The following is a 15706-nucleotide window of genomic DNA, read 5'->3' as shown; positions in this document are numbered from 1 at the left end:
ACTTGATTCTGGCAATATTTTAACAGGAACCAACCGCTGTGTTCTTGCCAGACTAGAAGAGACCCTCTGTGTTTCACTTTCCTTGTTGTACCTTGTAAAATCATTTGTATTTTTTCTTGTCTGCAATGCTGGCCATGTTTCCCCTGTGTGGAGATATTAACTCTACATTATTTTACCTTTATTACTGTTCTTTTGTGTCTACATTGGCTTCAGGACAGAGTACCACTCACAGGTAAGCTTTTATATCACAAAGAGAAAATCTAACAAGTCCCTCAGTCTTCGGTACACATGCCCTCAGCAAATAGCTCTCAGTACAAAACAGAAGCTAATAAATCATTCTTCCTTTTAAATAAACAGAATTAACTTGTCCTAAACACTTCTGATGACAAATAAGGAATAAATGCGTTAGCAATAAGCATGTTACTGCCAAGCACCCTGAACCCACAAGAATGCTAATGGTTTTTAAGCATTGTGGAGAGCGGGAGGGGAAAAAATATATTTGTTAAAAAGGATGGTTCAGATCCTCGGGTGGTAGGCAGTGATGGAACTCCAGTGCGGTGTTAATTGGTACAGCTGCCTGGTGAAATGTCTCTAAAACAACAGGCAGTCAAGTTCAAGATGCACTGTTGTTTCAAATACCCATTGCATAACTCGGACAGTATTTGGTTTATTAAAGGCGGAGGGCAGAGAACTGGGGAGGTGAAGGGAACAATGGTGTCTTTCCACATGGGCACTAATCCAGCCAGAGGGCAACAGCAGAGCTCCCTTTCCCCCAACACGCTGAGGCTGCTGATGAATTTAATGTTCTCTGAAGACTGTCTCACTTGAAATCAAACTCACTTATGACCTTTTCTCCAAGCTGCAGGACAGTAAAATCCATAATGCAAAGGCAGTCAAACAGAAGACGAGGATGTGATTTTTTTTTAAAATGAACGGTTTATTCATGAACTATTTATAAAAATGTGTAAAATATGTTCAATATATTTGATTTGTTGACTGTAGCTAAAAATACAAAAATATACTTAATGAATGCATAAATTAAATTGACAATAGTAGCACAATTCTGTGTTCACCCAGTGTTTGTTAGGAACACAAATTTAAGTAATTATATAGCATATGAGAATGGAATATGTGCTGAAGATGTTTTTCAGATGCTATACTCCAGGCCCTGGCAAAGAATTTATGGCTAGCCACATTTCAAAATTGTGGGTTTTTTTCACTATAACATACTGCCCTGATGTAGAGCAATATATATTTAGCTACTTGACGTTACTTACAGTATTTTTTTAGCTTTCAAATAAACCAAGAAACAACCAAACCATCATGCATATCAATCTGCCAGCATCATTGACACTGTATGTGCCCAAATTCCACAGCATTTGCTAAATTTAGCTAGTCCCTAGTCTCCAGTATTTCCTGCCAGCCTTAACAACTAAATCCTGGTCTGAACTAGCTGTTGATCTGCAAGGTCACTGATAACAGACCAGTTTGCTTTGGCCATAGTGGTGCTAACCAACAGGTCAAGAGTTTGACTTTGTCAGCCTGAGAGGGATGGTCGAGGGCATGGAGTTACACAGCAAACTGCCTGAGTACTGGGGTGCACACTCAGCTTCTGTTCAAAGTTGCAGCCTCCTGGGACTATAGGTCCCAGGGCTCACAGTTCCAGAGCCCGAATGTCTGTGGTAGGGCCATCAGGGGAGTGGTGGTCGTTCTGTATTGCATTTTATTCACACAAACTGCATGTCTGAAGTACTGAATGAAATCTGAATAAATGTAAGCACCTGCCACGCCTCTCCTTGGTAGTGAAGCTGTGGCTGCGGTAGGCTTTATATCTGAATGTCAGATGCATTTCTCCAATCTGTGGCCCTGGGAGGAGATGCTAATATAGTGATTAGATGGTTACTGTTCTCATACTGACTCCCAGGCTGAGGAGCACGGCCAAGTGCTCATGTAGTCCTATCTGTCTAGTATTTAACTTCTTGCTTTCAAAGTCAAAGCGTAAATAACCATATACAATACATAATAGAAACTTAAAGCTCACACATTTTCTTTTCTCTGTTCTACAACCGAAAGGAAATTCATAGTATATCATGGCATAAAATAATTTTTCTGGCAATTTCAGGCACGTATATAAGCTGTATAAATAACTATAGCAGCAGAGAAAAATGTATAAAGTTGCACTTTCATGACATCTTCACAGTATGCCTATTTCTCTCACCCACTTTTGTGTTCCATTAGTAACAAAAAATATCATTTATCAACTCCAGCTATGCAAAATCTTTTTTCTTTTTTTTTTTTTTTTTTTTTTACAATCGGTAGTGGATCTTGTAATTGTATTGCACAGATTAAAAACATTTATTACAATTTTTTCATTATTAAATAACTTTCAATACAAAAATTTGAATTAACCTAAAAGCCCAACCCTGCAAGTGCTTCAGAAGTGGAATGGTATTCTTCAGGCAAGCATTCCAGTTGACTTTCATGAAAGTACTCAGGTAGCTTTGTGGACAATGCAGAGATTCACAGGACTGGGCTCCAAGTGTGCAAATCTTAGCTTATGGATCAGCGACAAGACTAACCTTGCTTTATAACATTATTATTGGGAAACATCAAGAAGGGAATTCTGAACATCATTCGTGGACATTCAAAAGAGAAACATCCTCTTATGTGGAGGGTGTCTTTTTCCTTAAGAGCTGTCTCTGTTCAGTACACAGGCTCCTTCAAGTCCATTCTTGTTACATTAACAATTTCCCATCAGTCCTGTTATTCAGCTTAGAGGCACAGTAAATGTAATTAATTATACTGATAAGTAGGTGTCTTAAAATGCTACATAGATACTTTTTACTTATTCTCAGTGGATTTACACTGGTTTCATGTGAGCAGAATTGGCTAGAAAGCAGAACCAGAGCAATAATGTGTATATACAGTCTCAGGTGTGACCTAGCTAGGCAGAGATGTAAAGCTGCTCAAGAGCATTGTGACAGTGTTTAAGGTCATCTGTCATGTTATTAAGTGATGAGGAGGAAGAGGTTTATGAACTGTGTTCATAATTAGCTGAGAGAAAAGATGAAAATAGCCGTCTGCTACGACATCACCATTTTGGGTGCACATTTGTGAACTCTGTAGGTGTGGAGGAGGGAGCTGAGAAACAATGTTAAAACAAAGAGCAGAACTATGTGTGTCTTTCTGAAAACGATGAACAACACACATACGTAGTGTACAATCAGACTTTTGCCTTCAGATCATATATTATTGAGCAAGTTCCATCTCCCTCAGCATAAAAAATGACACAGTGCTATAGAGTGTGAGATAATTTACAGGGTACATTTGGTATGTCTTCACAGTGTAATTGTACTGCTGGTAACTAACATGGTGATCTTCATTCCTCAGCTACTACTGCAAAAAGAAAGGACTAAATGCAGCGCACGTAACACAATGGCAATTTTCATGATGCCCTAAGTTCAGCTGCTATTAGCAGGGTCAATGATCGATCTAAAGCTGCTATGCTTGTTTGTCCTTGTTTGCTAACCTAGAGTCTACCTAGCAAAGGAAACAGAGAAAAAAGGGGCTGGAGAAAAATTGCACATTTCTCTGTGGTTTTGCTTAGAGTTTCCTCTGTGAAAATGGCTCCCACTATGATGCCAGTTCCCTTCTTCTTCAGATCCCACTAAGGGTGGTGAATCTTGAGGTTTGTGTGGGGCCAAAGAGGATGTACAAGAGGCATCTCATACAGAGATGCCTAAAAGGCTAACCAAGCTTACATGTTCTGAGCAGCTGTGAAAGCTGATATGAAGGGCAGATTCTGAGGCACACGAGGATATTTGGTCAAGAAAGGATGAGACTCCAGATGGAGTAGGAAGGAAAAGTGACTATCAGGCTGATTCCTTCTTTCTAAGAAAACCAGAGTGACATGGATGTGCATAGTCCTGCTGGTTCTGCTTTGGAACAATGTAAGAAAACTACGTCAGAGCTGCCTAGCAGATTTCTTCAGCCATCGTCAGGCAGGTGTTCCTATCACAAGGAGAGTCATGGTGAAATCACAGTAGTCTTGGCCCAGGGCCACAGCAGTTCCTCAGTTAGACACTTAGGTATATTGGCTGGTTCTCAGGAGGCCTTCAGAAGTATTTTTCTCTCCAAAATAAAAGTGAAATTTAGGCACTTGTGTCCAGCAGCAGTCTAAGTTTTCTCTAGGTAAAGTCTGGGTGAAAGAACTATCAAGCCCTTCCTTCTTTTTATGTTGAAGAACAACTGTGTACTGTCTCTATTTGTTTGAAGAGAATTTTATAAAGACAAAGAATAGCTGAACAGAGTCTTCAGTCCCTTGAATGAGAAGTCTCTTCACAGAGGAGAGAGGATGTGCCTAATCTGCTTGGCTGGGCAGGATACCTGGTGAATGCTCTTTGATTGTGCTTCTTGCTAATCACTAAATGCTTTGAGTCATCTGATGATTAGCAGAGGCTGGCCAGCCTACATCCCCTGGCTTACTGATGAGCCTTTTTCTATTCCACCTGCCCTTGTGGAGGTGACATCAGGCAACACGTAAGTGGAGGAGGACATGCTGGACCCATGCTTTCCCTTTGTGAAAGTGAGTAGCATTCGAAGGAGACCAACACTTGGGCCAAGGCATCTATGCTACAAGCAGCTTAAGGCTGAAGCCAGTTGTGTAAACTGTAGGATATATACCTTTATATGTCTATATTTCAATATGTTTATAATCTCTCTACTTTTTTAGCTGTCACAATACAGCATTATTTTTAATAAGCTATGGTTGTTGCCAGATTTCACATCCTTACACGGTTGTTAACATGAATGTCTGAGGCATTTCCTTGAACACTTTTCTTATTGTAATTATACCCACATGAAAATGCACAGACGTGGGCTGTGGTATGATTCTGCTCTCTTAAACCAGTGTAAAGAAATCAGAATGGGACCTGTCTCCCCTCAAAGTGTGTGAGGGAGAAAGGTCTGGTAAGACTTCACGGCAGCATACGTTGTTGGATATTTTTCTACTATGTCACATTAGACTGAAATAGTTGCTTCTAGTGAGGTGGACCCTGTTTTGCTTGGCTGTTAATGAGTTCTGTAAAAGGTATGTCATTGTGTTATGGGTTATACCCATTTTCATCAGATCAAGAGCAGTAAGTTTAGTGTAAAGTAGCATTGTAATTCCTATACAGGACTACTGTTCCCTTGCTTAATAGTAGCTTATTTCATCTCACAAACACTGAACTAGTTAAAAAAAAATGAGGTTCTCCTTATAGGATTTTTCCTGTGTGTTACATGCCAATGCTGCCCTAAACGCAGCAGTCCTGTTAGCCATACAATTTAAAATAGTTTATGTAGAACAGTTCATAAAAACTGTGATAAGAAAAAAATATTATCTGAAGCTTAATATTAACAATATAGAAAAAATACATATTTACATAATGCCAAAATACAATTATATACATTAATATCTATTACACTTAAATTATATATCTTTAAAAAAATCACCAGACCAATAAATTATACACAGTCTCAACAGAAAGGTCTGGCACCTTTCTAGTGCATGAAGTACATACATAAAAAAACCCCAAACAAAACCCCTAGTTAACAAATGTGGTCACAAAAGCAGATTTCTGTAACATTCTTAGTGCCTTGAATAAACAGCATCTGAAAGCAAGGAAAACTGCAATTAGAAAAAATAAAATAACCCAAGTGGCTTCATGTTCAACTCTGCCAGCTGACTACAGTGCTCTGAAATGTGGTTGTGTGGCAGCAGTGCTGGCTGGTGACAGCTAAAGAGCAGATCCCACCTCTGCTTTTGCTAGCATTCCCAACTTGTGGAACCCTGGTTATTTCAGCCCTTAACTGCTCTACCTGTTGATGACAACTCTGATTTCTACGGGCTAGATCAAGAAAACTAATTTGATCTCTCATCATATAATCTCAATTCCTAATGTTCAAATTTGAGGAGCTACCCAGATCCTGCTGTCTGACTCTGAAAACTTCTACAGCCCTTAGGAGTCAGCTCTACCAGGACACACAGGTCACCTCTACTTACAACTTTACCAGACTGGTCCTCTGGCAATAAGAGCAGGAGGTGAAGGGCAGTGCTAGTGCCAGGTTTGCTACTCCTGCAATTCCTATTGCCAAGTGACTCAGTACAGGCTAGCAGAAAGAGCCTACAAGGATGGAGAGCTGGGGGAGAAAGAAAGAACACAGCCTTGGACACCTACACTATCCAGTCAAGGCAGATGGGAAGTCTAAGGCAAAGGAGGGTGATTCAGGACAGAAATTGAACTCCATGAATGACAGAAGAGCCCAGTCAATGGCCTCAGTGTGCTTAAAAGTGGATGGTGTAAACACTGGTGAGGTAAAGGAGGAAGCAAATATCATGATAGTGAAGGGGTTCAGTCCCCCCAACAGCATAGGAATCATGAAGTGTAAGACAGGGAGAGCATGAAGGCAAGTTAGGAGCAGGAAGAGATGTTATAATGACTACTAATGGAGGAAATGAAGATGCAATTGCAAGAGTGACAAAAGCAGAGGAGTGAACAAATGAAAGTCCAGGAAGAGAACAAATATCGATGGCAAGGGATAGCACAATTTTCCCCCTCAATCACACTGTCAATAAGCTATTACATTTGAAAGAGCTTACAATTTGATAAACTTGCACTTACCTCTATGATACTCTGGATTCACATTTTCATATATTGGAAACAAGGGATTTTCTTGTTCACTGCGAAGTTTTCTGGCTCTTAACACATCTCTTACACATTGATGTAGATACACATATTGACACTGGAACAGAATTTTTTTCTAAGTCACTTCAGAGAATTTTATAATTTCATTTTCTGCATTGTGAAAAATCATTGCAGGCTAACTCCCTCACACAAAATCAAGGGTGATGTTAAAAATGAAAATATAATTCTAGATTTATTTTCCTTTTGACACTAGTAATATAGTAATTTTTTGTGATCACCTGTTTTTAGAAATGCTACCAGTAAAACACTACATAATAAGCTTCGATGGATCATGTAATGCATGAAAGCTCTATCAACTTCAAGGCATAATTTGACATGATGCTATGTTGGCTAGCTACTACTTCTGAATGTTCTGGTATAAAGTACATGTAACAATTAATTTGTACATGAAAGCACACAGCAAAGACAAACAATTTCCTGATTTTTTTGTTCTGAAATCTTTTCCACAGAATTTTATCATAATATATAAATAATTCATAGAACTTTGAGCATATGCATTTCCTCCCCCCACATCTTCTTTACTTATTTTTCACAAGAAATTCAGCTATTGCTCTATGCATTTTTCTCAGTGCTCTGGCTCTGGGGAAGTGAGTATGCCTGCTGTTATGCACATACGACTGCTGTCTCTGTGGAGCAGAATCCTGCACCCTACCCACCAATTCAGAGGAAAGCTGGCCAGGGCATGGAGACTTACTTTGGCAGAGACCATTTGGGACTGAAATGGTGGACAGCTTCTCTGCCCATGTTACAGCTGCTGTGCTGAGCCCACTGCCTTTTGAGCTGATGGACACAGTTTTCTGTTACTCCCCTGCATGTCTTCAGCTGCAGTCTCCCGTCTTAAATAGCTTGCAGCCAAGTCTGACGCAGGGGCTGTTTTTTGTTGCTGCTGTTTTGCTGTGACTGCATAATGTCAACCAGGATGGTGCTGTGACCTTCAGCTGGAGCATCTCATTGCAAACAATCCTATCTGCTGGCCTCTGCTCCCCAGTGGGATTTGGCTTCCACCACATCAACAGATGGGGATCTAGCTTTTATTTCAACCCCTGAACAGATTATGGAAGTCAAGACATGAATGATATCAACAGGATCTAGGGTCTTCACACACATCAAATGGAGTTTGTGGAGCAGATCTTTGCTTCCCCCTCTCCCCACCTCCTTTACTTTTTCTTAAAAGATGTGTAAGAATTACTTCATAATTCACTGCTCATTGCAAAATTTGAATCATCATAAAACTCCAGGATAAATTTACTTCATTTTCTTGCAGGAGGATGAGAGATTGCATTGCTTGTCCTCCAAGCTACCTTGATGAAAGGCAGTTCCCAATCAGAAACCATATACAGATGCAACTGACAGTTCAGATTAATAAGACTTGCTGAGAATACAGCAGCTCAGTGGCTGTGCCAGACACAGCTACATGGTCAGTCTACATGCATGTTACAGCTCAAGTGGGGTGAGTATGAGTATGCTGCAAAACCTTTCTGTCAACCTGTCTTGTGTCTGGGATGCTGATTGTGAAGGGGTGGGACTGGTTACAACAGGGATTTGGGTAAGACTTCAGCCACTGCTGGTTTGGGGCAGAAGTGCATGTAGTGCTAGTAGTGGGAAGGTGGGGTGCCCCTCACTATTGCTGTAGATGTTTTGCTTGGGTCTGGCTGCCTTTTGACTTAGATGTCATGTCAAGCTCATGCCAAAGGTGGGCTTTGTATCACACAACTTTAGTTGTCTATAAGCCTTGTATCAAATTTAGGCTCTTGAGGTAGTTGCCTCTTTTTTCCAACTAGGGAAAAAGACCCAGCCTCCTGAGATGCCTGTCTGCCTTTGCTGACTATGGCTAATAGAAATGTAGAAAGTGAAATATCTCTGTCTCTGAGGTTGCCCATACCAGGCTGAAAATCTGTCTCCCCTCCAACCGGAGGTCTGTGATTAAGATAGTTCCAGGAAATCTCTTGCATTCCCAGTTGAGGCTCTCTTTATACCCATGTGTGACTTTTACATCTATCAGGAAGTGCTGTCACTGATATTTTCATTTCCAAATTGAGGCACAGAGCTCCATTAGTATCAAGCTACAGGCAGACTCATCAAACTTGTTCTGATTCCTCTATTAACAGTTCACAGAGAAAATGTAAAGACTGCCTCCATAACTCGCCTTTATTAAATCAGCTCCTAAGTGTTTAGCTGCTATTAGTGTAGTGATTTTCTTGCAGTTATAGAAACTCAGAAAGAAATCCCTAACACGTACTTTTTCTGCACTTTGAGAATAAATGTACTTGCTTTTGCATAGTATGTTAGGAGAATGCTGATCAACTTTCCAATACCATTAATGAAAATGACAGAGCAGCTCAATAAAAATGAACTGCAAAGCCACAAGGTCACAGTGCTTAGAGTTTTAAAATTATGTACATCTAATTTTCTTTGCCCTCCATTCCTTTTCCCTATTATGTTGACCTATCTGTCTGGTTTATGCTTGTCTTCCAAACCTATCCCTGAAGGACCTATCTCTGCTCAAAGCTCATTTACTGGGCACTGCACTAACACAACAACGTGCTGTTAAGTGTCTGCTGCATAACACTGCTGGGGTGATTGTGGGCCAGTTCCAACAGGAGAAATCTATAGGAAGCATAGCTACCATTTGTCATGGTTTGGACCCACTGTATGAGAGCCAATGGAAACAATGCTGAACTAGAAATTCTCACAGAGTTAAAATATATATATCTAGTATTATACAGCAGAGTAACTGTGAAGTGCTTTCAGAGCCTTTAAGATGAGAGACTGATTATTATATACTGCAGCTGGTGTTGCTGTATTGTAGGCTATCCAAAACTCACCTCTGTTTGAACCATGTGAACCCGGTGAAGCCTTAGATCATGTACTGCTGAATAAATGTCGACAGTGTCCTTTGAATCCAGCTGCTGCAGAATTCGGTCCAGTGCAATGAATGTGCCAGTCCTGCCAACACCAGCACTGAAAAACAACCCAAAAGATTTAGAAGGATATGGATCAAAGCATTCACCATCTTCATGTGGTACTCTGGTAAAGTTCAGATCTCCAGGGTGAGAAGCTCACTGTTCAAATGGCATCTCTGGGACTTCAAACAGTGGCATATATAGTGGAATTTGTATACGAAGGAGGAAAGGATAGCAATGGTAGAGGTATTTCTGCTACTGTCCTGTGGCAGTGTACTCCCCCTGCCCCTCCTCTCCCCTGTATAAGCCATAACCACCAGTGGCGGTTGTGATGGCTGCATCCAGATTACTCTGGACTTTGAGGGATGGATGGCAACATGGTAGCCAAGGGCTGTCTGGAACCTTGCTGGTATGCAAATAATGACTGTAAGTCAATCATCTCACTCTATATAAAGCAGACAGCCCAGGGCCCACTGAGCTCTCCTGCACGGCAGCACACTGCACACCAGTATCTCTCCTTGAGCAGGGACACCTCTCAAGGTTACTCCTTGAGGTTGAGAGAGTCCTTGCTGCAACAGATTCTGTAAAGTTTAGCATGCTAAACTTTAAAATTTTAGCTAAGTGATATAAAGGATTGATTGTGCATACACAATCCCTTAGTCAAAAACCGCTGACCAAGTCTGGGACTAGGATTGGATCCAGCTGCACCTAGACTCTTCTCTGAGAAGGAGAGTGACCAAGTACATGTGCCTTGGGAATGCTGCTCAGACGTATCTGGAGACTTAAGCCTCACGTTCTCTATCTGGAGACTACCTCTCTGGCTCTGTGCCACGGACCTTTTGCTGCTACACATACCTGCAGTGCACAATAGTTGGTCCTGTATCTGGGGTCCTGTTGATATAATCCCTTACAGTTCTGACAAACTGGATCAGGGACTGGGTGGTCTCTGGCACACCATGATCTGGCCAGACAGTGTAGTGGAAGTGACGAATGAGTCTCGTTGAGTCAAGCTGCTCTTCCTATTGGGATACAAAAGTGTGGGTCATCAGAACAGATGAGAGGAGGGGACACAACATGCACCTTCAGAGCAAATCCTACAGCTGCCACCAGAGATGAACTGGGCATGATGCAACTGTGCTACAGCAGAAGAAATCTTCCTAATTTAGCCTTACAGGTGTTTTTAAGCCAATTAATTAAAAAAACCCGCAAACATACACTGCAGATTTTAAACTCTCGTATTGTCCATTCTGGGAGCACTGATTCAGACAGCATCTCAACGATCAGGTCTCCATAGTACAAGGAATCCTGGTCAAGGGGCCAGTAGTGATCACACTTCACCTGCAGGGACACAGAAAAAGGCAGACTGAGTGTCAGTAACAGCTATAAATAATGGCTCCAGCCAGCACTCACAGAAGCAGACTTCAGACCTCCTATGCCTGGGGATGAAGGAAGAAAGGCAGCATCTGAATTCAGAGAGAGATGCCACCCCCTGCCATGTCAGCTCAACAGACAGGGCCTGGGATGGGAATGGGCTAGGATGGGGCTGGGAAGTGGAAGTTCTCATCATAGATGTTTGTGATGGGGGGAATGGGAATCACTTCACTGACACCAACTCTTCTCAGTTCTGCTTGGATGAGAGCCAGGACTCCACTGCCTGCTTCCCCACCTCCTACTGAGGCATGACAGCGGGGTCCCACTCAGAGACAGTGAGGTGCCAAAGGTGGCTGCCTGTCCTGCATCTGCTTTCGCCATCTCAAGAAAAAATGGTAAACTGAAAGGAACTATTCCCATATGTACCACTAGATGATCGTTACTTCAAGTTCGATCTAGTCCCTGTCTTACAAATGGTACAGAATGTGGTCATACTTGGGGAGGTGGATTGCTGAGACAGCTAAATAACCTACTTTCACTCGCACTCAGACTGTTAAGTGTGTGAGTGGTTTCTTTGCTTACTACATCAGGGTTTATGCATGAGAGAGAATTCCATGTATTTAATTTGCTCTCTAGAGCTTACATTTAAAGTAGTAGTTGATTGGAGTTGATGTGGTAAACAGGCATTTTTTGCTGGTGGTTGTCCTTCTGTATGCTTAAGGGGATTACTATTAGTACCAGTGAGCAAAGTCCTGGATTAGAGACCAGAAGCTCTGAGCTCTGTTCCTAACTCTAGCATTGACATGCTGCGTGATCTTGGGATGGTCACTGCACCACTTCACAGCCTTAATCTGTCTGCAGTTTTTAGATTATGCCTCTTATCTCTTGCTGTATATCTCCTTGACTGAGGCCTTTGGCATTAGTGTGATGTAAATAACAAGCATAAACTTTTAAGAAATGTTAATCCAATCATTAATAATAAAGAACAGTCACTGCTCACCCGGCCCTTCTCAAGACACTGGGTTACCATGACAATATTGTGAACATTTTGCTCCCACGCCATCTTCCAGAACTCATCTTTGGTGCCAGGCAAAGGGCCCTGAGTCGCTATGTATTCCCTGCGGAAATTACTGCCCTGCAAGTAAAAAGAACTCCATTAGTTTCCATAAAGGCAGAAAAAAACATCTTCTAGCAACTGAACAAGCCATGGGGTTGCAGACAGGGCTCTGCAGCAACAATGCCTTTGCTGGAACAATAGTTTTGAGAGCTAAATTGTTGCCTTGGACCTGCAAGCAGAAGGCTGGCTGGAACAGAGAGAAGGACGAGACTGCTGCAGTGTATCTAAATACTGTTCCTCTTGTGGCAGTCAAAGCTTTTCATTGTTCCATTGTGTTCAGCACAGTCTCAAGCAATTTTGGAACTACAAGGGGTTTTTGTTTTATTTACTGTTTTTAATAAATTAGCCGAATTCTGGATTGAAATCTGGGTTGCTAAAGCCACTGCTATTATCAATCACAACTCTTTGGCAAATAGCATTATTTTAATCTCAGCCAGTTTCACCATCCTGCAAGGTGCCAACACTGTCAGGATGAGCTACAGCTCCACAATAAGGATGCCACCTGCAGTGATAGCTACGGTTGTTGTGGACACTGTATAAAATCAGTGACCTTTAAAAATATGTCCTTGGCCAATTAGAGCTGCTATCTTACAGAACTATAGCAATTCAAGAAAGTGTCCTTAAGTGCTCAGTAAATCACTCACAGTTAATTTAATGGCAGTCAGACACAGCCTTTCAGCACACCCACAAAATGAGTTCTCAGTCTTTTAGCTCAAGTGAATAAATGAAGGGGGAGCCTTAAGCATCCAGCTTTATATTCAGTTTTAGATGAAGGACAAATTACCACTGGAGGGACGACTGTAAAATACCAGCCTTGAGTCACTTACTGGTATGTAGCTTGCATTAATGTAGTCTGAGCAAGGGTCATCATCTACATTGGAAAGCTTCACTCTTGATGTATCATCTAGGAAGAAATTGATTACAAGAGGCTTATGGCTAGGTCTTGATTTTCAGTCCCTCTCCCATTTACAGAAATGCATTTGTGAAAGGACTGTCAGCATTATTACAAGGATTTTATATGGAGGGCTAGTTTAGAGGGATAGCTGTCTACATTTGTACTGCCTTTTTCATCCACAAGTGGTGTGGAACGTTCCAAAGACTAGGAGATGGATGGGTGAGAAGGAAGCAGTGAATATCCCAAAATGCCTCTGCTGAGTTGCATACGATTTGTTATGGCAACAAGAGCCACAACAGCAGCCTCCTTTGATCCTGACAGCAGTGTGCTGTACTGGAGAGCAGTGCCCAGCGCTACCCTTGGAAGAGCGGTAGTGCTTCAGTGTACTGCACAGCTCCTGAGCTAACATGTGTGAGCAGGCCAAGTGTCTTCCCTAGGAACAGAACCCTTTGTAGAGAGGTAGAGAGTGTCTAAGCAACTGGGTCATTGATTTGTGAGATAATGCCATGCTGGATCTCAGTCAGGTGTTGTTTCTTGTACATTGCAGGCATGCTCCCCACCCCGGCATGGCAGGCAGAGTACTGGAGATACTGTGAGGCTGTGCTCCAAGCACGTACCACATCCAGCCACAGGGCAGCATGTGAAGCAGCGACTCATGTAGTGTTCCTCCTCTATGCACAGCATGTGTTACCTCCACAACTGCCAGATAGGAGGTCAAAGGGGGAAACTCTCAATGACAGGTTTTGCCTCAGGAGAACAGGGCTAATCTCACACGTGTGTCTTACCATGCAGAACCACACCAGCTCTACATTGTATAGTAGGTTTCCTGTGTCCTCTGAAGAAGAAAGATTTGCCAAGGCTGTCAAAAAGCATGGAATGGATGATACCCCATATGTAAACAACCCTACTGTTATTTCTACTATCCTTGTTATCAGCAGTGACTGAATGTACCTAAAAGCTGGGCCTTTTTCTCTCTAGACTCAATACTAGTCATTGCACCTCTAGTGTAAAATGAAATTACTGGTCTGTGTGAAGCCATTCAGGGCCATACATCATCTGCCTCCAAGCACCAGAATCTGAGCTGGCAGAGGTACTTCATCTCTGACAGGAAGGAGGGATGGGATTGGCTGCACTCACTTTTCCACTAGGCTTGCTGGAAAAAGAGAAAAATAGGTGATGTGATGTAATATTACACAACCAAACCTAAAACTCACAGGGCAATATATTATTGTATCGATTTTTCCCTCTGTTCTCTGGCAGAAGTGCTATGTCACATGTCTGGTTTCGACCCACATCTTTCAAGTCCTGCAAAAAAAAGAAGGAATAAAATGTGAGGTGAAAATAATTAAAGGACATGACAGCACAGGAGGACACAGTGCTTATCAGCTCTCAAAGGCCATGGACAGAGAGTGGGTGTTTTTTTTAAAAAAAACAAACTGAAATTAAATAGCTAATCATACTGGTTTAAAGCAACATGGCTGGCAGTTGCTTTCCATGCTTTATCACACAGATGTGCCACACGAATGCTCCTGACCTCAGCCATATAGGTATCAGGCAGAGGCTGCCAATCAGAAGATGCTACGCCAAATAAAGAGCTGGTTTCTGTCCTAGGACAAGTGGCGTTCAGTGAGACTTCCAAACTTATTTGGATTTGTGTGAATAACAAATAAATGCAGGCCTTTCTAATGCATTAACCTACTGATTCAGCCAGCCCGCCCCTTCATAAAGCAAGTCCTTTGCCTAGGTTAGGATCCCACCTCATACTCCTTGGACAGGAGGTAGTTGGAGTCTGCTTGAAGTTTGGTGAAGTGTGCTTCAAAATGACTGACTTTGATCGGACTAGAATATTCAACAGGAGGAAGAAAAGCACAGGATGAATCACAGTCATAACTTATCCAGTTGGTTATCAAGAAGCTTTTTTAGGAATTAGCTTTTTCTTTTTACCTGGAAGTTTTCCGGTTCCTAGAAATAATTTCAAAAGAAAAAGAAACACTTCATCAGTGAGTGACCAGATGGGACTGTTCATCCATGATGCCACGTTAAAATACTGCTCTTAGAAACAAAACTTTTGATGTTACCCTTTTTGCCCCAAGTTCAGATGGACTGACAGTGGCCTGTCCCTGCGAATGCTCAGCCTTGCTGTAGGTCTTTCGTGGCCATTGCTGGAATAAAAAGGAAGGTATTCTGTTTTACCATTATATTCTAATACTGGTAAGAGCTGCCAATAACATAACTTACATTGGAAAAAAGTTGGCAAGTTGGAGCAAAGGAATTTAAGAAAGTCTGGTCTGATTTGTGGCTCTGATTGTGTGATGTTGCTCTTAGCTGTGGTGCAGAGTTTTCTTGTATTTTAGTCTGGTAATAGTGATGTGGAGTGTATGCACGTGCACAGGCAGTAAGACTTTCTTCTTGCTCTGAAACACTCACAACCCAGCCTATCATTGAGGAGGGTGTCCTATGCTAAGACTGACCCTAAATTGGTTGATTCTCTACGTGCAGAGAGGAACATGTAGGTAGATTTTCAGAGCTGTAAAAGGTCTACAGCTTCCAGCACATCCACTCTGCAGACCAGGCCTCTAGGAGATGCCTGGGTTCACAGCGGGAGCAAGTGGCAGCACCACAGTAGGCTTTGAGAAAGCTGCAGAAGTGGTACTGACTCCATACAGTTAGTGTT

At 42.0% G+C, this 15706-nt stretch overlaps 1 protein-coding gene across 3 annotated transcripts in view; it reads right to left on the bottom strand.

Moving 5' to 3' along the window:
- Positions 1 to 913: 913 nt before the first annotated feature.
- PTPRB (protein tyrosine phosphatase receptor type B) overlaps positions 914 to 15706 on the bottom strand; it is a 66374-nt gene continuing 51581 nt past the window's right edge. For all 3 annotated transcript variants that reach the window (XM_074827241.1, XM_074827242.1, XM_074827243.1), the window contains 11 exons: positions 15111 to 15194; positions 14977 to 14994; positions 14790 to 14871; positions 14247 to 14337; positions 12965 to 13041; positions 12021 to 12155; positions 10865 to 10987; positions 10505 to 10668; positions 9572 to 9707; positions 6663 to 6783; positions 914 to 5652 (listed from right to left, as the gene is read on the bottom strand). In XM_074827241.1, the coding sequence (XP_074683342.1) occupies positions 5630 to 5652; positions 6663 to 6783; positions 9572 to 9707; positions 10505 to 10668; positions 10865 to 10987; positions 12021 to 12155; positions 12965 to 13041; positions 14247 to 14337; positions 14790 to 14871; positions 14977 to 14994; positions 15111 to 15194 (1054 nt within the window). In that variant the 3' untranslated portion in view covers positions 914 to 5629. The remainder of the gene's footprint in view (positions 5653 to 6662; positions 6784 to 9571; positions 9708 to 10504; positions 10669 to 10864; positions 10988 to 12020; positions 12156 to 12964; positions 13042 to 14246; positions 14338 to 14789; positions 14872 to 14976; positions 14995 to 15110; positions 15195 to 15706) is intronic.

Source organism: Strix aluco, chromosome 5 (assembly GCF_031877795.1).
Source record: "Strix aluco isolate bStrAlu1 chromosome 5, bStrAlu1.hap1, whole genome shotgun sequence".
Classification (NCBI taxonomy): domain Eukaryota; kingdom Metazoa; phylum Chordata; class Aves; order Strigiformes; family Strigidae; genus Strix; species Strix aluco.
This window is presented reverse-complemented; position numbering and strand designations above follow the sequence as displayed.